Source organism: Sceloporus occidentalis, unplaced genomic scaffold (assembly GCF_023333645.1).
Source record: "Sceloporus occidentalis isolate IW3139 unplaced genomic scaffold, rSceOcc1.0.p SCAF_444, whole genome shotgun sequence".
NCBI classification, from domain to species: domain Eukaryota; kingdom Metazoa; phylum Chordata; class Lepidosauria; order Squamata; family Phrynosomatidae; genus Sceloporus; species Sceloporus occidentalis.
In genome coordinates, this window is record NW_028317424.1 from 172695 (window position 1) to 194397 (window position 21703).

General features: G+C 48.0%; 1 protein-coding gene across 2 annotated transcripts; it reads right to left on the reverse strand.

Annotated features, from left to right (window-relative positions):
* Window positions 1-689: 689 nt before the first annotated feature.
* On the reverse strand, window positions 690-8247 carry LOC149271935 (serine/threonine-protein kinase 38-like). Of its 2 annotated transcripts, none has more exons than XM_089506979.1 (13): window positions 8114-8247; window positions 7540-7591; window positions 6973-7095; window positions 6752-6835; window positions 6480-6603; window positions 5288-5442; window positions 4058-4160; window positions 3661-3722; window positions 3187-3304; window positions 2659-2782; window positions 2109-2204; window positions 946-1037; window positions 690-817 (listed from the first exon to the last, which is right to left on the reverse strand). In XM_089506979.1, the coding sequence occupies exons 1-13, from the start codon at window positions 8245-8247 to the stop codon at window positions 690-692; spliced, it is 1395 nt and encodes a 464-aa protein (XP_089363105.1). The 2 variants fall into 2 exon arrangements, with proteins under 2 accessions (XP_089363105.1, XP_089363104.1); XM_089506978.1 differs by having other exon boundaries at window positions 690-838.
* Between the last annotated feature and the right edge of the window lie 13456 nt (window positions 8248-21703).

Consider the following 21703-nt stretch of genomic DNA (forward strand, 5'->3'; position numbering starts at 1 on the left):
GCGATACAGCGCTGCGCAATATGATGGCGCTATAAAAAAATCAATAAATAATAATCTCAGCTCAAAGCAAACCTCCCCTTTATTTATAACATGAAATCCGATTGGCAGACGAAGGCGTCCGAGCTGAGGAGCTGGAAACCGGCCACAAAGCCAATTTAAAAAATATATAATAATAACAACAATAACCCTCAAGAAAACAGAAAATAAATAATAAAAATGTAAAATATTTACAGTTTAAAAAAAAAGTTACAAAAAAAGTTATCCAGAGCTTCCGCCTGACGGCTGCCTCATCACTCCGTTAACGCAAACAACCGCCTGGCGCCCCACGGCAACCGTTTAACGAGCGCCGCCTTCTGGCCGTTGGCATGGGAACCGCGCAGGCACTTTTACAAAAAACCCAAAAAATAAAAACGGAAGTGACTGTGTGTCCGGACCAGGCGATACCTCCCAAACCTCTAGGACCAGTGTGAATACAGAATGCTTCTCTGTGATTGGCAGGCGCAGGAGGGGGGAGGGGCCGAGGCTGGAAGACGAGCCGGAATTCCAGAGGAAAGTCAGCAGAACCGGGATTGCCGACGGGCAGCGTGGCGATTGCAGAGAAACCGATGAGCTCGAGTTCCTTTTTGCCGCAGCGAGTCCTGCATGGCGGATACCTGAGTAGCGTTTAGGTGAGAGCGCGGGGGGCGCGTTCATAGCTTCCCGGACTTCATGTATGACGGGATGGACCCCCGCTGCGTCAGACCCTCGAAGCGCTTGTACGTGTAGTTCAGGAAGACCCAGTCTTTGGATTTATAGTCCGGTTCCGTGGTATTCGGCACTGGAATAAACGACACAAATACTAATTTTTACAAGAAATGTGAATTGGTGAGAATTAAGAAAACGCCGGACCCCCCCACCTCCCCCCAGGGTAGCAATGAGCCCCCCCTGCCCCGGCGTGTTACATACATGGCTGCAGGATGTCCGACTCCGGAAACTCGTCGAAATTGGACGTGTCGTCGATGCTTTTTATCTCGATGGTGATCGCCGCCGGCCTCTCTCTGGAATAAGAAATTAATCGCGCGTTAGAAACATTTCTGTTCTGCCAGACACGCAATGTAACCGCTAACACGCTACATGCTTACTGCATGCTTACGGCACGGAATTAAATACCCCACGGGGGGTAAACCGACGCAGGAAGAGGACTAAAAGTAAAACATTTGTCTGTAAAAACTTCCATTCGCAGCCCAAAACACACTAAGCATTCACCCAACTCAAGGGGACTAACTTTTATCATTTTTTTTTTTATAAACGGAACCGCAGAGTAAATACGGTTTTGAGAAAATGCTAAACTGTTAACCCCTTCATGGCTGGACTGTTTTAGAAATTGTTTTACCCTTCGTGACCGGGCTGTTTTAACGTTTCTGCCGTGTTTGTGTTTAGCTGTGACTTTCTCATTTAATGAGCCATCACAAATGATATATATTTATTATATTATTCCTTTTTTTTTTTATTTTTTTTTTTTTAGGGACACAGCTTTCTTTAGATAACGTTATTTTGATCATAAATCTAATTTACTATAATGAAAAAAATATGGTGTAGATTGAGAAAAAAAAATCTGACTTTTAATAGTTTTTTTTTTTTTAACTCATCTACAAAAGCTAAAGAGAAAAAAACATTCAAAAGTAGATTTGCCCTGAGTTTAGAAATAACCATTGTTTTATAGATTTTTTTGAAAGTTAAAGAGCAATACATAGCATATCGCTGTTTGATACAATATAATTTACTATTTTTTACTTTTTTTTTTTTATATTTATTGTGCTCCATTGCCCCTCATTGCAGTGCCTGTAATCAACCAGCAGGGGGAGCTCAGAGCCCTCAGGAGGGCGGACCTCATCTGCAGACTGGACCAACCCAATCCAGAAATTATACCTGAGAACCTCCGAGGGCAGGGTACCCGGAGCCCTCAACTTTTCTTGGGGAGCAGCTTTATTAAGGGGGTGTGGTTAGCCCCATATAGCAGAAAATTGAATAGAAGTGGGAGGGAGAATGGGCAGGGAGTGGGCGTGGCTTAAGAGTTCTCAGCTATTAACACGAAGAAACCGTTTGGGTTTAGCGGATGATTTTTGTACCTTATGTGTCCCCAATCTACGCCTTCAAAGAAAGCATGCGTCTTAATCTCCTCAACACTGTTGGAACCGATCCGGTTTTCTGCGTCTGCACAAAACCTGTCAAAAATGAAAAATAATTAAATATTGGCGTTAGAATTAAGTGCGATTATTGCACAAAAACTGCAATAAATACTTTTGAACTTTTAACGATCCATGAAGTGTAATAACCAACATTTATTTATTTTCCTTCATCGCCTTTATATCAAAGAAGAGGCCATGATCTAAAACTAGAGGGTCAGAGGCTGAGATGTAATGCAAGGACGTTTTACTTTACTGAGAGGGTGGTGGATAAGTGGAACAGCCTCCCAGCAGAGGTGGTAGAGGGTAATACAGTGAGGGTATTAAACATGCGTGGGATAGGCATACGGCTCCTGAATCTAAGACGAGACCAACGACTGATTAAGGTTTGAGTCGTTACAGCAGGGGAAACGGGCGACTAGACGGGGGCCGATCTGCCGGCGGGGTCTGGGAAAAAGTAATTCTCCGAACTCTTTAAAAGATCCAAACTGACCTGAGAATCAAGTCCTTGGACTTTTCGGATATGGGCACCTCGGGAGGAAAGATCAGGGTCTCTTTCCAGTTCATGACTTTCCTATAAGTTTCTTGCGGCGTTTCGGAGCAGAACGGAGGATATCCTGTAATAACGCAGAACAAAGCGTGACGCCGGCCGCCATAAACAACAAACCCGCCAAACGTGAACAATAAAACCGGAGAGATTACTGCGGATGAAATAAACTCCACTCTCATCACTCCGAGGCCAGACAAAGCAACAGCCAGGGAGATAAAGAGTTAATGAAATACGTCGGGGAAATAAAGAGAAAAACAATGAAATTCTGATTCTATCTCCGCGGCTCTAACAATGGAACGGACCCCCATTCATTCACGACAATAAACATCTTTATTTGCACCGTTCCTAAGGCGTTTTAGGGGATATGATGTCATTTTACAAAAACAGCAGCCTCTCTCCGAGGACCTGATCCAGCTGCTGGGGGGTTAATAGAGATCCGTACAACAGGAAAAAAGAAGAGAATCCACTCACCGATCAGCATTTCGTACATAATGACGCCCAAAGACCACCAATCACACAGCTTGTTGTAGCCGTTCTGCATAAAAACCTCTGGGGCGATATAATCCGGGGTCCCAACGGTAGAGTACGCCTGGAATGATTAACCCAGACGTATATTAAATAACCAGCTGCATGTTCCGAGCCTACTTTTACTTTACTGAGAGGGTGGTGGATAAATGGAGCAGCCTCCCAGCAGAAGTGGTAGAGGGAAATAAAGTGAGTCTAAGACGAGACCAACGACTGATTAAGGTTTGAGTCTTTACAGCAGGATAGAGGGGCCGGATTGGGCCGATCTGTCGGCGGGGTCTATATTGCTACCTTTGTGCCGCGGAAATTCTGATTAATAAAAAGACGTCTTCGCGACCAGCCCGTCACACAGAGCAAAACGATTAAAAACCTAGCGATTTAAAGAAAAAAGAAGAACGGTCCGGCCAGAGATCCTCTTACCAGCTGCCGCCTGTTTTTCTTCCACGTTTCCGCCTTCCTCTTGGAGTTCATGTTCTGGAAAGCTGGTAAAAAAAACCAAAAACATTTGGGTCAAAAACACAAATTTATGAAACATTGTGAGAGAAAGTCCTTAAAATACATCAGAATTCAGCCCGAGGGGGGGTCTCGCGCTTACCGAACCGCGTCGGGTCATCTGGGTTCAGGGAGCGAACGCCCCCCAACTATACTAACAAGACCCTGAGTGAGGAGCTCGAGATCCCGACGCCTCGTCTGTCTCTACAGCCTTTACAGTCACCGAGACGTCTCTAACCGAGAGCGCCCACCCAACGCTCCCTTCCTGCCCCGGCCACGGCCGATACACCCCCTCGGGGCAATAATCACCGCGCTAGATACTCACTGAAGTCACTGGGGGGGTTGTGGGTGAGATTGCGGTAAAACTCCGTGCGATGAGCTTTCTTTAACCCCGTGCACAGCCCGAAATCCGAAAGCTTCACGTGACCCTTCGGGGAAAGATAGAGGAAAAGTCATTAGTATCCGAGGTTCAAAAACGATATTTTATTAAAGAGGGGGTCCCACGGGAAATAACCTTCTCCTCCGTGGCTATAACCCCCCGGCGCTGTATACAGTAATATAACCCCCAGCGCTGTATACAGTAATATAACCCCCCGGCGCTGTATACAGTAATATAACCCCCCCAGCGCTGTATACAGTAATATAACCCCCCAGCGCTGTATGCAGTAATATAACCCCCCCAGCGCTGTATACAGTAATATAACCCCCCAGCGCTGTATACAGTAATATAACCCCCCCAGCGCTGTATACAGTAATATAACCCCCAGCGCTGTATACAGTAATATAACCCCCAGCGCTGTATACAGTAATATAACCCCCAGCGCTGTATACAGTAATATAACCCCCCCCAGCGCTGTATACAGTAATATAACCCCCCCAGCGCTGTATACAGTAATATAACCCCCCAGCGCTGTATACAGTAATATAACCCCCAGCGCTGTATACAGTAATATAACCCCCAGCGCTGTATACAGTAATATAACCCCCCAGCGCTGTATACAGTAATATAACCCCCAGCGCTGTATACAGTAATATAACCCCAGCGCTGTATACAGTAATATAACCCCCCTGGTTTTATCTCATTTTCTCCCAATAAACTCCCTTTATCTGCAGACCTGGAGCCGCCGTTGCTGTCAGTCATGTGATATTTTGGGTGACTTTCCCGGCTCAAACACCACACGGAGCTGATGCTTTATGGCAATGCTAATGAAGTCTGTTCCTCATAGACTTTCATTAGTCAGAGTCTGACAGTGTGATTAAGACTGAGCCATTCTATTGTTCCCCACAGGCAGTATGATAAGGAGTCGGGGGGTTTAGTAGATCGGGGGTCAGATAACAGAGCGAGAATCATACAAACGGCTGATATTCAGCTGTCTGAAAACTTTATATTATGGGGGCAAAAACTACAACTGGGGTAAAAAAGAGAAAACAGCGAAAAATGCCTGAACACTTATTTTAATCATTACATTTATGAGTGACAAACAATTTGGTGGGGGTTCCCCTCTAACAAAACAAAAAAACTAAAGAAAAGTATAAATTGCGGTATGAAGCGCACCTTGGCATCCAGTAACAGATTGTCCGGTTTGATGTCTCGGTGGATAAATCCCAGCTGATGAATGGCGTCGATGGCCAGCACCGTCTCCGCGATATAAAACTGCGTCTCCTCCTCGGTCAGAGTGTCCTTTTTCATCAACAGCGTCATCATGTCACCTAACGCCGGTCCCCAAAAACATTCATATCAGGAAAAAATCCAGCTGGTGACGAGGCATTCATCTTCTCTCCCCCCCCTTTCCATCTCTCTCTTCTCTCCCCCCTTCCCATCTCTCTCTCCCCCATTCCAGTGTCTCTCTCTTCTCTCCCCCCTTCCAGTGTCTCTCTCTTCTCTTCCGCCCTTCCAGTGTCTCTCGCTTCTCTCCCCCCTTCCGTCTCTCTCTCTTCTCTCCCCCCTTCCCGTGTCTCTCTCTCTTCTCTCCCCCCTTCCCGTGTCTCTCTCTCTCTTCTCTCCCCCCTTCCCGTCTCTCTCTCTCTCTCTCCTCTCCCCCCCTTTCCATCTCTCTCTCTCCCCCCCTTTCCATCTCTCTCTCCCCCCCTTTCCATCTCTCTCTCCCCCCCTTTCCATCTCTCTCTCTCTCTCCCCCCCTTTCCATCTCTCTCTCTCTCTCCCCCCCTTTCCATCTCTCTCTCTCTCTTCTCTCCCCCCCTTTCCATCTCTCTCTTCTCTCCCCCCTTCCCATCTCTCTCTCTCTCTCTCTTCTCTCCCCCCTTCCCATCCCTCTCTCTTCTCTCCCCCCTTCCCATCCCTCTCTCTTCTCTCCCCCCTTCCCATCTCTCTCTCTTCTCTCCCCCCTTCCCATCTCTCTCTCTTCTCTCCCCCTTCCCATCTCTCTCTCTCTCTTCTCTCACCCCTTCCAGTGTCTCTCTCTTCTCTCCCCGCTTCCAGTGTCTCTCTCTTCTCTCCCCCCTTCCAGTGTCTCTCTCTTCTCTCCCCCCTTCCCATCTTTCTCTCCTCTCCCCCATTCCAGTGTCTCTCGCTTCTCTCCCCCCTTCCCGTCTCTCTCTCTCTCTCTCTTCTCTCCCCCCTTCCCGTCTCTCTCTCTCTTCTCTCCCCCCTTCCCGTGTCTCTCTCTTCTCTCCCCCACCAAGCCGGACCCATCGAGTTCCCAAGTCTTTCCCGATCACTTTTATCCCGTCGTATTTCGACGGCTTTTATTATCAGATAATACGCAGCCGGCGGCGTCTGCCGTTACCTCCCGGCAGGAACTCCATGATAAGGTAAAGGTTCCTCTTGTCTTGGAAGCTGTAGAACATTTTCACCACCCAGGCGCCGTCTGCTTCTACTAATATATCGCGCTCCGCTCGTATGTGGGCCACCTATAACGGGAGATAATATAACGCGGGATCCGTATTATTTCATTACCGCAGACCCCCGGTGCTGCCGGTGCCGAGGTTACAATGTTTCGCGTTACAAAGGAACTTCTTCCGATACATTGGGAATTCGGACGTTCGCGGCGACGCTCACCTGTTCTTTTTCCAACATATCGGCTTTTCTGAGGATCTTCATCGCGTAGATGTGACCGGTGTCTTTCTTCTGAACAAGACGCACCTACAAAAAAAAAAAAAAAGCGAAAACTAATAAAAAATATTATTTTCTTATTCGTATTTAACCCTTTCTAAAATCAGGGGGTCGCCAGGCATCGCCCGCTGAAAACCTCTCCTAATGGCGAGCGCGCAGAGACCGACCTCTCCGAACGCCCCCCTGCCGATGACCTTCAGCGATTCGAAGTCGTCCAGACCCAGCCTGGTTCTCTTGAGACGCAGAAATTCGGTTTCCTTCCGAGCGTGTTGCGAGCGGCGTAATTTTTTCTGAGGATTAAATATGGGGTTAATTAACACTTTGCTACCCAGGTGTGATAAAAAAAAAAAAAATGACAATCTAAAAATACAAGAAATTAAACAAATACTAAAATTAAGAGGCTTTCCTTAAACACGTCGGCTCCGCGCATGGACGGTCCGCATATTCTGGATGAGCCAAAGTAGAGGCAAGCGAGGAAAGACAGAAACTACACGGATTCCCAATACCCAGAACCTTCTATATTATTATTTATTATATATTTTTATAGGCTCCACGGGAAAGGACTGATGTGTAGGTCGTGTCTCACACCTTATGGGATATACTCTTCAAACACTAGGGGGCAGCCTACTGCTAGGAAAAGGGCGCCCACAGTGACATCCGCCAGTCATGTGGCTGAAACGCCAGACGTTCGAACAGAGAGAAACTCAATGACAATAATAAAAAAAAGGATTAACCTCTTCATCGCCCAGACCCTCTTCATCCATGGCGATCTCCAGCTTTTTCTGTCTGTAAGGAGGAGAAAAAAAATGTACATTAATGGATTGTCATTCAAATGAAAAACACGGAACAACTGAAAAATTAAATGGACAGTGCAGCCGTCACAGGCACTTTAATGCATATAACAGCTGAGGGGACCCTTTAAATTTCTGGTGTCTGCAGAATCCCCCCATATGCTATATTACATACTTACTGCCTCGGCAAGCATTCGGGGGGGGGGGGGGGGGGTCTTATAACTAATGGGAGTGCTTTCCTGCTGCTGATTGGCTGTTTAAGCCGTCAATCAGTGGTGTGAAGCAAGGGACTACAGCGGTGGATATCTGACAACACGCAAGTCTGATAAGCGCCAGCATGCACGCGTGTCTGACATGTAGGTGTGACGTGCATGCGGGCGCATTAAATGTTACAGATGACATGCAGGTTTGTAGAGTAAGATCAGCGTTCCGTGTAAAACGCGCCGCCCCCCAGAGGTTTTAATAAAAGTCTCCCCTCCGCCCGTCCAGAAGCCCCGACGCGCCCGTCAGACAGTACCGGGTCTCCCGCTCCTCGTGCTGTAGGATCAAGTTGCTGTAGAACGTTTCTAACGTGAGTTTGGCGACGGTGACCCTCTCCCTGGTGTGGTTACTCATTGGAAAGGACGTGGCGTTCCCAGCCGTCATCGCCATAGTAACAAACTCTGGAAACATAAAATATAGCCAATTAGTAAAAAAAAAAATATATTACCAACTGTTCAGCCGGATATTATAAGCGGAATAAAACATAAAACGCAGTTTAATTTAAATTCAGACTTGGGTTCAGTAACCGATCCGATTATCAGAACCGCGGGAAGGATTCCACCCACAGCAACAAACACAAGTTCAGCTACAATGTAACACAGCGAGTGCCTGCGTCACCCTTTGGGTTACGGCTCGCATTGCTCAGCATATGCGTTAAAAACCACCTTATGATATATTTTAGCACCTGACGCGTTTCGCCTCTGGCTAGGGACATTTTTTTTATACTTCATAGTTTACAGACAATAAATATATATATATATTATATTCATATTAATAAGACTGCGTTTGGGATTTGGTATAAAGGGAGCTGGCGTAATGCGTGGCTCGTATAGATCGGCACTCTGGACACATAAAGCATCACATGCAGGATACACAGGACTGTAAAGCAAACATGCCACTGCCGTGTAAATCCAGGAATGTAACCGGCTGGGGCGTGACGGGATCTGTCACCAGCCTGACATACAACATAATACATGTGTTTACTTACAGCGACACGTTAAAGCGACACCTGGAGCAGATGAGAGCGAGCGCCCAGCATTACCTGCGCAATATTATTTTTATTTATTGTTTTATATAGCGCCACCATATTCCGCAGCGCTGTACAATGGGTAGACAGGACATAACAAGTAGTATGTAACATAACAATATGACTAACAGAAACAACAGGTGAGGAGCGACCGGCGTACAGGAGCTTACAATCATCCGTGCCGAGTACAGCTTATTTCATATAAAATCTAAACAATAAATATATAAATAATAAATATAATTAAGCGAAAGAAAATATATTTTAAGTGGTTATTTTCTGCTTGGTAACCGGTGCGCCTGCGCGGAACCCGAAAGAATCCATGCAGGAATTCCTACAGCGGGGTGACGGGACGTTCCCAGACCCGCCGGGATCAGGCCGAGGTCAGACGGCTCCACAAAACCCAACGGCTGGCAAAAGATCAGGGAAACGGCGAATGTAACCCACGAGAACCCTCACCAAGTGACATCCGGCGCTATTTTCATAGCAGAGCAGAGAGAAAGGGCCGGCGGGGGCCAAGCAGGAGCGGCTTCGGGTTTAATATCTCTAAACCTTAGAACAGCGGTGGGCTGGATTACAGAGACGCTCTAATTCCTTTAATGCGCGAGACAACTGACAGGTCCCGTTACATTTTCGGGGCATCCCTTCTCGAAATGCGGCAGAAGCCCTCCACATGCATCAGACCCTCTCCCTCCTACCCAGCTATTTACCACACAGGGGACGCCTTACTCCAGCTTGTCACCAACCAGTGGCACGAAACCTTGAACTATGGCTGGGGAATCCTGCTGCAGTTTTGGAGCTGCAGCTTCTCTCTAAGTTTTTTTTTGCATATTTTTAACCACGCGGGCCGGTCTTCTCAGCGAGGATTTCTAGCAAGCGGCTCTTATCTTTATCCTGCAGCGAGGAATGTATTTTTGTGACGGGAGGCAGGTCTGGAGCACCAGAGCTTACAGTCAAAAGGAGACAGGGAAAGACACCAACATAAGTAATAGAAAAATAAGAAAGGTGGCAAACGCAGAGCCATCGGAACTAACGGGTCCCGCGAACGGCAGAACGTGGCATCGCTCATAACATCAACAACAAAACGACGCGGTGGGGCTTCCTCTTTAAGAAACCGGGGGGGGCAAACGAGGCTACGGATTAGCGATTCTCCATCTTGTATTGTATTACTCCTCCGCTGGGCATCAGCTGCTCCCTGTCCCACGTCTAATAATACACACAATATGGGCACTACAGCGGGGGCAAATACCAGGGAACAGAGCAATTACCCCGAACGGTACGATAGCGGGTACAATTTGCCTTCCCCATGCCACGTCTGGTATTTAAAGCCCCCTTCGGTTTCCGGGGGGGGGGGGCACGTGATGCAGCGCCGTTACACCGTCTGGGCTCGCTGCGACCGAAGACGTGAGATAAACTCGGAACAAGCAGCGTCCGGCTTTAAGGATTTCAAGTATTTACCAAACTTATGCTTTATAGAATGAAACGTCGTTATTCCCGGCGCGGAGTCATCCCGTAACATTGTATCTCTTCTGTTCAGAATCAACATCGCTTTTTATATCTGTCAGACAAAAATCTTAGAATGGGAGAAAAACGCCCAGAAAACAATATTTTTAGAAGAAAAAAAAAAAAGATTAAACAATTTGTGTATAAAAAAAAATTACCCAAGAGAAACGGTTACAGAAAATAACCACAAAAGGGAAGGGACGCCTCGTGCGGGCGGAAAGCGGGGGCAGCGAGCCGAGCCTCCGGACCCACAGGGGCATTTACACCCCGGGGCTTTCATCCGGCTCGCACCCAGTGCTTTAGGCTACAGGCCGGTTCACGTAAATTGGGGGCTACTTGACTTACATCGCGCCCTCGGCAAACGACTTACTCGCCCGCCCCGATCCAGACGCTGGTATCGGTATATTAAGCGATCGGCGTCCCAGGAATCTCTCGGTCGGTCGGCACAGACCGGTCACAGACTAAATTAGAAGCTCCATAATACACTCTGAATACCCCCAGCCGGCCGGGCCAAAGTCTCACTTTCCATCCCGAGCCTAAAGAATCTCCCATTAATCACAGAAGCAGCGAGACGCATGTAATAACAATAGACTAAACTTCCATTCACTAACGAGTCTTGGGCTTGAGAAACAAAAAAAAGTAACTCCCGACGGTCTTTGAGTTATTACAAAAGTTATTCTACTGGGAGGTTGTTCCACGTACCTACTACCCTCTCAGTAAAGTAAAAAAAAACAATAACGAACATGCAAACAGCACACAATCCGGCCCCAAAACGTCAACCTCCACCGCCGGATCGTCATCAAACAGACGGTGCCGGCGAGGACAGCCGCTGATCCCAGGCGAGTTTCGGCGGTGGGGTGTCACGGGCCAACAGGGAACGGTGGATTATCCCGCCCCGACACCTGTGTTTAACAGCTGTGGATGTTGTATCAGGGAGAGGGGGCTACGCGCCGAAACATCTGTGTTTGCCGAACAAGCAAAAGGAAGTGCGCGACCCCCCCCCCCCGTGCTCAAATTAACTTTTCACACTCGTTCTCACTTTGGGGTCAATAAAAGCTTTTGAAACGTCGGGCGAGCCGCAGGGAAACAACGTCAGTCAGGGCGAGTCACCAACGTTATTTATATTTAATTGTGCAAAAAAGCTGATTTAATGACAAAAAAGCGTGCGATCTTTCCGGGCTACGCTGTATGATTTAAAGGGACAGAGGGCCATTCCTTCCCGACGGCCCCCGGAAAACCAACGCATTCCGCCAGAGCCCCCCGGAGGTGAGAATACCACGTGTCGTAAACACACACCTGCAGGGCAAATAACCGCAATGAATATGAGGGGGGGGATTCACCAGAAGCCCCCCATAGGTTTCCAAAGGGAACACAGCAGGAATTTAAAGCAACCTCTCAGCTATCATAATGTGTTAAAGCGTAGATCGGCCCCTCCCGGCCCCCATCTAGTCTCCCGTTTCTCCTGTAAAGACTCGAACCTTAATCAGTCGTTGGTCTTATCTTTTTTTAAAGTGGGCTCCTTGCCGCACGTATTCCTTACACAGAGACCCCCGGAGACAGCAGCCTGGGATACGACGGAAAAGTCATTAATATTACATTTTCCCGGGAACGAGGTAACGAGCCCCGGCTCCTCATTACCAAATGTAAAAGGTCGCTTTAATCTGCATTTAGTCACCGTGCCCGGTCTCATCACTCCCATCCGTGGAGAAAACACTAAACTGGTATTATTAAAAGTCGCGTGAAACACAAACAGAGAACCCAGGCTCTGCCGGATACATTGTTACATGGGGTATCGGGGTGAAATAAACCATATCAGACTGCCAGGTTCATATTAAAAATTTACATTTTTACTTTCAGTCACACAGACTGAAAAGAAGGGGCCGGGCGGCGGAGTCCTTTAGGTGTCCGGCCAGTTAAACAAAAAATACCGCACCAAATCCCATCTGGAGGGGGAGGTGCAGCTCGGAGAACAAGGAACGCACACATAGTATGACATCACTTGCAACAACTTCAAAACACACCGAGCCGTGACTCACGGTAATTATGTCATTACAGGCGGCGGACGTCCCGTGGAATCAGTGCGGGTAACAAATAACTGCCCAATCAGAACAGCGCTGCGGAGTTTGTCGTCGCTTAATAAATAAAAGGTAATAACATTTTACGGGGCGAGGGGATAAACAAGAATAATGAAGTTATAACATACCCCAAAAAATGACAAATTCCAGAGAAACATCACCGGGCATCACATCTGCCCCGGGTACTGCCCCACGGGTAATAGATATAGCACAGTATAGAGAATGATACATAAACTACCTACAGATATCATACAGTACAGTATACAGGGAACCGCCTATAGATATATCATACAGTACAGTATACAGGGAGCTGCCTATAGATATATCATACAGTACAGTATACAGGGAGCTGCCTATAGATATATCATTCAGTACAGTATACAGGGAGCTGCCTATAGATATTATATGGTGCAGTAGACAGCTGCCTGTGGGAGTTATAGACCGTAGACAGTTGTCTATATAGTGTATTATACAGTACAGTATATAGGCATTACCTATAGCTTTTATACAGTACGGATACAGCTGGCTACAGATATGATACAGTGCAATATATAGACAGTCACCTATAAATAGCATATTATACAGCACAGTATACAGGGAGCTGCCTATAGATATTGTGCAGTACAGTATACAGGGAGCTGCCTATAGATTTACAGTACAGTATACAGGGAGCTGCCTATAGATATTGTGCAGTATAGCATAGTATAGTATACAGGGAGCTGCCTATAGATTTACAGTACAGTATACAGGGAGCTGCCTAAAGATGTTGTACAGTATACAGGGAGCTGCCTATAGATATTGTGCAGTATACAGGGAGCTGCCTATAGATATTGTGCAGTATAGTATAGTATAGTATACAGGGAGCTGCCTATAGATATTGTACAGTATACAGGGAGCTGCCTATAGATATTGTACAGTATACAGGGAGCTGCCTATAGATATTGTGCAGTATAGTATAGTATACAGGGAGCTGCCTATACATATTATACGGCAGAGACAACAAGGAGCTGCCTAAAGCTATTATACGGTACAGTATATAGACACAAAGACTTAACTCCCCGGTACCTGCTGTCGCTGAGTCCCGGCCCCGGAGCCCCCTCTCGCCGTGTCCTCCCGCTGCACCAGCACTCGGCTTCCCCAAGTCTCGCGAGATCTCCGCACCTGTCTCCCGAACCCTGCCCATCGGCTCACACCCACAGCCTGACACGATCAGACCACGCCCAGCACGGCTGTCAGGTCCGCAGCGGACCTGACATCACTTGGAAGGAGGACCAATCACCTGCCAGTCCGCCTGCCGTGAATGTTGGCTGGCACACAGTGCCAAAGGAATCCTATGCACACGAGACACAAACTCAACTACAGTTTGGGGCCTGCTACATAAATAGAGTAGCGAAAACAGTCTGCTGCACATTTATCGCTATTACAGCAATGGACTGACTCCACTAGGACTGCTAGAGATGGAATTTTACATTAATTGCCAACCAACGTGAGCGGCTCTAGTATTTAGTATTCTCCCCAGCCTTTCAAAATCCCCGATCTTTATTAACACTGACAATAATGCGTTACAGGAGGATACTGAGTGATTGTGTAATAACTGCAGGGAAACCAGATTATAAAAATTATAATAAACACAATTCAGTTCATAAAAATATATACTTCCTTCTCTGCCAGCAGTCCCATTATTATTATTATTATCTGATAATAAATAATAATATTTAAGGCCAACTAAAACTTGGATGCTGTGCGTGGAAACAAGCGGCGGGATTCACATGCGCGGCAACGGTCTGAAACCTGGGAAAAGTAAATAAAAACCGCCGACACTGATAACAAACCGTGAATTCCTTCCTTAGCGGAGAGATAAGACGCGAGCGGCTGCGTACTCGGTGCTGTACTCATCGGCTGAGCTAATTATATACCCGTGTTTGCCGAGGGAGGAACGGTCCTGACAGCCGAGAGGATACAAAAACATACCGTGCAGCTGTGCATTCACAGGCGGGGGCTACAGTACCAGAGCTGCCCCGTCGCCCCCAGAGCTGCCCCGTCGCCCCCAGAGCTGCCCCGTCGCCCCCAGAGCTGCTCAGCATCCCCGCTAGGCATTCCCCTCTTCCCACATCGGCCCCCGGCTCATAAACTTGTGTTTGGCCAGAAAAGTCTCCATCTTGCCATTGTACATGCGCGCGATACGCACCGCCGGCCAGCTCTGGCCCCGGCTTGTGCGAGAGTTCCAGGGGGTCTAATGAGACCGCCTGCGCTCTCTTCGGTTTCTGTTATATCGGCACGAGAAGTCGGCCTTGGGTTGGCCCTTCATATCGCAGACAAACTGTGCAGCTCTACTGCAAACTCCCGCGTTAGTGAATACACCCGGCCGGAGGTCAGGGCGGGCAGCAGACGGGGGGCACTGCAGACCATGCTGAGCCTGACACCACGTGCCACGAATGTACCGGCCAGCGCGTTCGGTGACAGCGTCCATCCACCGGGGCCGGTTATACAAGTCCGGCAACTGACGGCTCCATTGCACTGGCTGCCATGGCAACTGCTCCACTTTGCACCAGAACGATGCTTCACAACCCCTGACTCCACACAGCTTTAAGAGAGCGCAAAAGGAGAAGACGCACCCTGGCCTTCCGACTCGCCACGGAGCGCAAGCCTGCTGGCCGAGGATTCCACAAGATCACAACATTCCGAAAAAAGCCTTTTTTTTTGGTTACAAATAATTTTTCCCCTTGAACTTGCCGTAAAGGGTTAATAGCGATTACTTGCTACGCGGTTACTTTTTCCTCCCCCTCCTAGTAAATTGAGCCGTTTGGCAAAAAGCCAACGAGTTTCTCCCGTAAAATCGCTCGGAATAAACTCGAAATGCCGGCGCACCCTCGTTTTATTTAATTTGTAAACACGGCGCTCGGCTTCTGGAAAAACGACACCCGCAGGTCTGCCGGGACCAGCGAACACTTCACTCATACCTGCCAACCGTCCCAGGTTTACAGGGACAGTCCCTACGATTATTCCAGTATCTCTCCCACGTATGTGCTTGACTTTAAAGGGTTAATAGGTTATAACCCCCCTAAAACAACACATTTATGGTTCATTGTTTGTCATTTTTATTTGTTTTGCGTTGCGTGTTTTCGGCGCATGAAGCATTTCCTGCAGCATTACACGTTAGAGCGTAAGCTCTGCGGTACGTCCGGTTCTCACGTGCGCCGGACACGCTGCGTCGTTACAGTGAATGAGGCGGTAATTAGATGATAACGTGTCGGCTGCCGGCGTTAGTAAATAACATGAGTCATGTTTAGTGGATGTAGAGGTAGTGGGTACCGCGGCCCTGACAGGGGGCATTAACCCCGTACTGTCCCGACAGAAACAAATGCTGCGCAGATCCACCTCGACGATTTGTGGCCCTTGTGAGGCAAACAGGTTCTGACAAATATTACATCACCCCACCTTCTTTGGGCATGCTATAGTTATTATATACATAGCCCCGGGGTGCTGTGCACTAGATACACCCCCCCACACACACCCAAACCCTGCTCGGCCCCCGCCGGCCCCCGTCTAGTAGCCCGTTTCTCCTGCTGTAACGACTCAAGCCTTAATCAGTCGTCGGTCTCGTCTTAGATTCAGGAGCCGGATGTCTATCCCATGCATGTTTAATACCCTCACTGTATTACCCTCTACCACTTCTGCTGGGAGGCTGTTCCACTTATCGAACACCCTCTTGATAAAGTAAATCTTCCTTCTATTCCGTCTCAGTCTCTGACCCTCTAATGTTAGATTCCGGTCTCTATTTGGATGTTTTCGGCGTCTGGCTTCTCCCCCAAATTCCAGCCATAATACTTGGCATTTGTTCCTGGATTCCGACGGGCCGGTACAGGGGCCGGGTGGGTCTTATCTGCTGGCAAATTCTTGGTTTCTGTCTTAATTTCCTTCCCAGGAATTTTTTGATTTGTCCATAAAAGGGGCAGAAGAAATTCACGTTTGCTTCTCACTCCGTAAATAGAATGTTTTCTCTGCTCGCTGCGTCCGTAAAACAGAAAAATCCCAGACGAGAAGCAGCAAATCCACCGCCCAGCCGAGGTCTCCGTAGATGCAAAGGTATTTAAAGATAAGGCTCTCCCTGCGTGTTTTAATAAACTTTCATTCCTGTGATGGGTTTCTTGGCAGATTTCACAGTTTGAGCGTCTCCCACATTAAAGCGAATCTCCTGATAAATGTGTAAAAATATTCTGCTGTTTTCTTTTTCCTCCCCAGTTGTAGTTTTTGCCCCATAATATAAAGTTTTCAGGCAGCTGCATATCAGCCGTTTGTATGATTCTCGCTCTGTTATCTGAGCCCCGATCTACTAAACCCCCCCGACTCCTTATCATACTGCCTGTGGGGAGCAATAGAATGGCTCAGTCTTAATCACCCAGCCGGACTCTCTGGCTAATGAAAGTCTATGGAGGGACGGACTTCATTAGCATCACCATAAAGCATCAGCTCAGTGTGGGGTTTGAGCCGGGAAAGTCTCCCAAAATATCACATGACTGACAGCAAATAGAGCGTCTTCTGTAGCTCCAGAGAAACATATTTGAGAGCCCAACTCACAGACAGAACTTTTCAGTGAGTAGTTGATACATGAAACAGCAAAGCGGAAAGCAAAGCGCTCTCCTTTGCCCGAGAAAGTAACAGGTACCCCGCAGGCTGTTCTCCTACAACTCCCACGATGCTCAGCCAGACCCGAGTAACCTTCGGGGGGGGGGGTCAGCTCTTCAGCCAAACACCAGCCGCCCACACAAGCCGCTTTCTCTGGAGAGCGATGGACGTTTCCATGATCCGCTAATCTCTCAGGAGGCAGATAAGTTGGGGGTCTCGGAGCCACCGGTGACAGCGAGAAACTGGAGTCCGAGACGCTCTGGGGAGAGAGGCTTAAAAACCAAATCCTTAGACAGAGACCACGGTGGTCTCACCGAGACATAAACAGCACGTGTTACAGTAAAAAGTATCCTCACTTAACCATTTCATACTCACAGGAGGGAAAGTGAAATGAAAGGGAGTTTTACTTTACTGAGAGGGTGGTGGATAAGTAGAACAGTCTCCCAGCAGAGGTGGTAGAAGGTAATACAGTGAGAGTATTAAACATGCATGGGATAGACATACGGCTCCTGAATCTAAGACGAGACCAACGACTGATTAAGGTTTGAGTCGTTACAGCAGGATAGAGGGGCCGGATGAGGGCCGATCTACCAGCCGGTTCCGGGTTTATTTCTCGAGTTACCAGAACGCGGCAAACGATCCCATTATATCCTGAAGTGAAGGATTTTGTATGTGAGGCGCGGGAGTCGGATTCCTGGCGGATGAGGTCGTGTCTGGAGTCATCGCTGTCTCTGCTCGCCGTGTGTCGGTAAATGAGGTCATCGCGGCGCGGGCAGCAAACGCCCAGATTTACTTCAATACAGAAATCGAGATAAAAAAACCCGTTCCACGAATATCCGCGGACGCTCAGGAACACAGAACCTGTAACGGGTATCATTACACGAACACGGAACGTTCTTCAGGACTCTTCAGGTTTTAATTTGTCCCTCTTTGTGTCACAAACGCCCGGTGCCCCTCTCTCCCCCCTGATGCCCCTCTCTCCTCCCCTGATGCCCCTCTCTCCCCTGCCCTGATGCCCCTCTCTCCTCCCTGATGCCCCTCTTTTCTAGGAGGTCAGAATGTTTGCTGGGTATGAGGGGATCGCAGGGTTCTACGGCCCTAAAAGCCCCAATAGTGTTTCGTTCTGACGTAAAGCGGTAACATTGGAGCGATCATCCAAAATATTTAATGTTGCTATGGTGACTGCTCCACTTTTTACGACTTTGCACCAGAATCTCCGTGCCCTCCCAGCAAAACCCCAACAACAAAAGTTCCGATTATGTATTATATGTCTGACTGAAGAGCTTGCAATCATTTTGCGGCAGACAAAACCCACAGCCCCCCGCGTATAGAAATGATGAAAGGCTCCATTCATTGCACCTGAGGCCGAGGGGGGGGGGGGGGACTGCCCTGGGTAACTGCCCCGGGTAACTGCCCCGTGAGCCTCACAGTGCAGCCTGTGTGTCCCTCCCTGTAAACTACCCCCAGCAGGCGGGGCAGGGGAGGCATTTACTGCCGATTACCTCACTGCCTCCGGTCTGGAATTATTTGGGGAGTCGGACAATGATGTGAGTGTCTCGAGCGCAGGGTGAGTCCGCCCAGCCGAGGAGGTTCCTAATTCCTCTAAATACAAAAAATAAATTCACGAAAAAAACCATCTGAGGAATATTCTGGGAAATTATTAAAAAGTTTGATTCCAAAGAAAATTCAGCCCCCGTCTAGTCGTCCGTTTCTCCTGCTGTAAAGACTCAAACCTTAATCAGTCGTTGGTCTCATCTTAGATTCAGGAGCCGGATGTCTATCCCATGCATGTTTAATACCCCCGCTGTATTACCCTCTACCACTTCTGCTGGGAGGCTGTTCCACTTATCTACCACCCGCTCAGTAAAGTAAAACTTCCTTCCTTTCATTCCATCTGACAGGACACTCTAGAGGTTGCCAACTCCTGGCGGAGGATGCAGTAATAACTGAAACATTAGTGAATAACGTTCAAAACGTGTAGCGGAAGCGCACCGAGGGCCGACATGGACTGAATCATGAGAACGCGGAATGATTTCACGTCTCATTTTTAACCGTTCGCTCACCGAAAGTGTCTTATAGAGCTCCGTGCTGGACTCGGACCAACAACTGCCCCTTCTGGGGCTTCATTATCTAACTTACAACTCTGGAAAATGTCCCGTTATCAAAACAGACGAGACCCCCGGCTCCTGAGCGTTCAGAGACTCCCGACCCAAGTAAACTGTCGTCTAACATCCCGCAGCACGCAAGTTTTGCACTTAGTTTCTTTCGCGCCTGAGAAAGAGACCTCTGAGGTCCCAAAATCTCTCACAATGGAATGTTTGTTTTTTTATGCCGGCCCCATAACGTCCTTCTGGACAGCTGCGTCCATTTCTCTTATTGATGTGTCTCTGATGCTGCTGTAACTGGCGAGACGCTCGGGTGATCGGCCCTCGACAAGTCGGTCTGATGACTGAATGTTTCAGAAATGATGTAATCAAGTTACAGGAATTTGTGAGAAGTGACATCATCAACATGTCGCAATACATCGAGATATCACCCAATGATGCAGCGGAAGCTACGACGTCTGTTATTCTTAGAATCTGCCATAAAATGCGCGAAAGATAATAATTCAGTAATTTTAAAGAGATTTAATAAAGGACGGGAGGCAATTGATTTGACAGAAGGAGAAAAGTTACAACAAGAGACGGGAATCCAACACTAGAGGATGAGAGACCGAGATGGAACGGAAGGAAGATTTACTTTACTGAGAGGTAGATGAATGGAGCAGCCTCCCAGCAGAAGTGGTAGAGGGTAATACAGCGAGGGGATTAAACATGCATGGGATAGACGTACGGCTCCTGAATCTAAGACGAGACCAACAACTGATTAAGGTTTGAGTCGTTACAGCAGGAGAAACGGGGGACTAGACGGGGGCCGGATGGGGCCGATAGTGTATTCTGGGCCCCGAGTATCTGAAGGAAGCCGATCCGCTCCCGGCTCACTTGGCAAAAATCCAATAAAATATATAAAGAATCATTTAATAGAGCGTTTATTAACATCTCGTGGAGGAGGCGGGATTTGTGTTTTTTGGGGGGAATTGCGCTGTTTTTGCTGCATTTTGCAGTCATGTGACCGCTGTCGGTATCCTGGGGCTGGAGGGCCGCGGACAGCGAGAAGGCCAAGGTATTCAGATGTTTCAAATACTTTTATCTTTGAACTGTTTTTCCGGGCGACCTGCGCCGCGCTGAGTGTTTTTTTCCTAAAAGTTTCTAATCTTTCGTTTTTGTTGTTTAAGGAGTATTAGTTTCGGGTTCCGCTACGTCGTATCGCGCTGCGGTTTCTGCCTCTGATGGCAACATCCAGCTCCGAATCCGCCGCTTCCTCGAGGTGGTAAAAAAAAGGGAAGTTTCAGCGCGGCGGAGAACGACCTCCGGGAACAAAATTATTTATCGCTTATTATTTAACCATTTGTGTTACAGCAGCACCAAATCACACGCTCCAGGGGGGCCGCAGAGGAAGGGTCTGGCATTCACTGGCAGACCGGGGACTTCGCTTCTTGGGAAATTCCTGGTTTTATTCTGATTTGGATTACACATAAATGTACTTTTTTAATTACAGGTTAATTTGTTCTGATAACAGCAAAAAATAAATAAAACAAAAAAAGAGGTATTTAGGGAAAAAAAAAAAATATATGAAAAAGTGTTTTGAGACCTTTGGAGGCTAGAGTTTAAGGTTTAAGGACGCTCAAGGTCCTTTAAGTGCATTGCTAGCTAGCTGGACTCCGGAGAGGGCCGTCGTGTGGCCCCCTCGTGAAAACACCCCCCTAGATCGAGTCCTGGGGATGCGGAGCAGGAGCAGGAGCGCCGGGATGAAGCATTTTACAAATACGCGCAATAAACATTCTTGGAAGCTTTCATTTTTGTTGCTGTTTTTACATTTTAAAGCGGCCCCTGTGTATTTGCTTCACTGGCCCCCCACCTGAGATTAAAGCAGATCCATTCTCTGGGCAGAGGCGGCCACGCTCCGGACGGCTACAAATAAGGTAACTCGGCACTAAGCGGTGTTTACGGTGGGGTAGTTATTGGACGACCGGAACGGCCGTTGTGGAAACAGGCAGAGGCGGTAACAGCAGATTAATCAGAACGTAAAGAGCAGAGAACCGGCCCGTCGGAACTCGCACGACGGATCACGAGGGTTGGCGCGTACCTTTAGCCAGCCATTCCTTCCCGGGACACGCATACGTGTCCAGCTTGATTACACGTTAAATGTCATAATTGTTTTAACGCTCTATAAATTAACGGGTCACGTTACCGGGCAGCACATGTATTGCAGGTAATTAATCCTTTGCATGCGCAGCCCAGTAACATGATGCGTGGCCGCAGTTCCACTAACTCACCAAGAACAGTTTGGAGATCCGGGCAGCACCGCCTCCCGAAGACCTTCTACGGAGCCAACATCGGAAGCGGGGGGACTCCTCACACCTCGATACATAGTTACATACATCGCGACCCCCATGGAGGGCCAGCGAGACGCACTCAATATCCAAAACCCATTCTGTAAACACTTTATTTAATAAACCGACCAACAGAAACAGCCGCAGACGCCTCAAGTCCGTGTGATCCGAAAGAACATTCCTTAT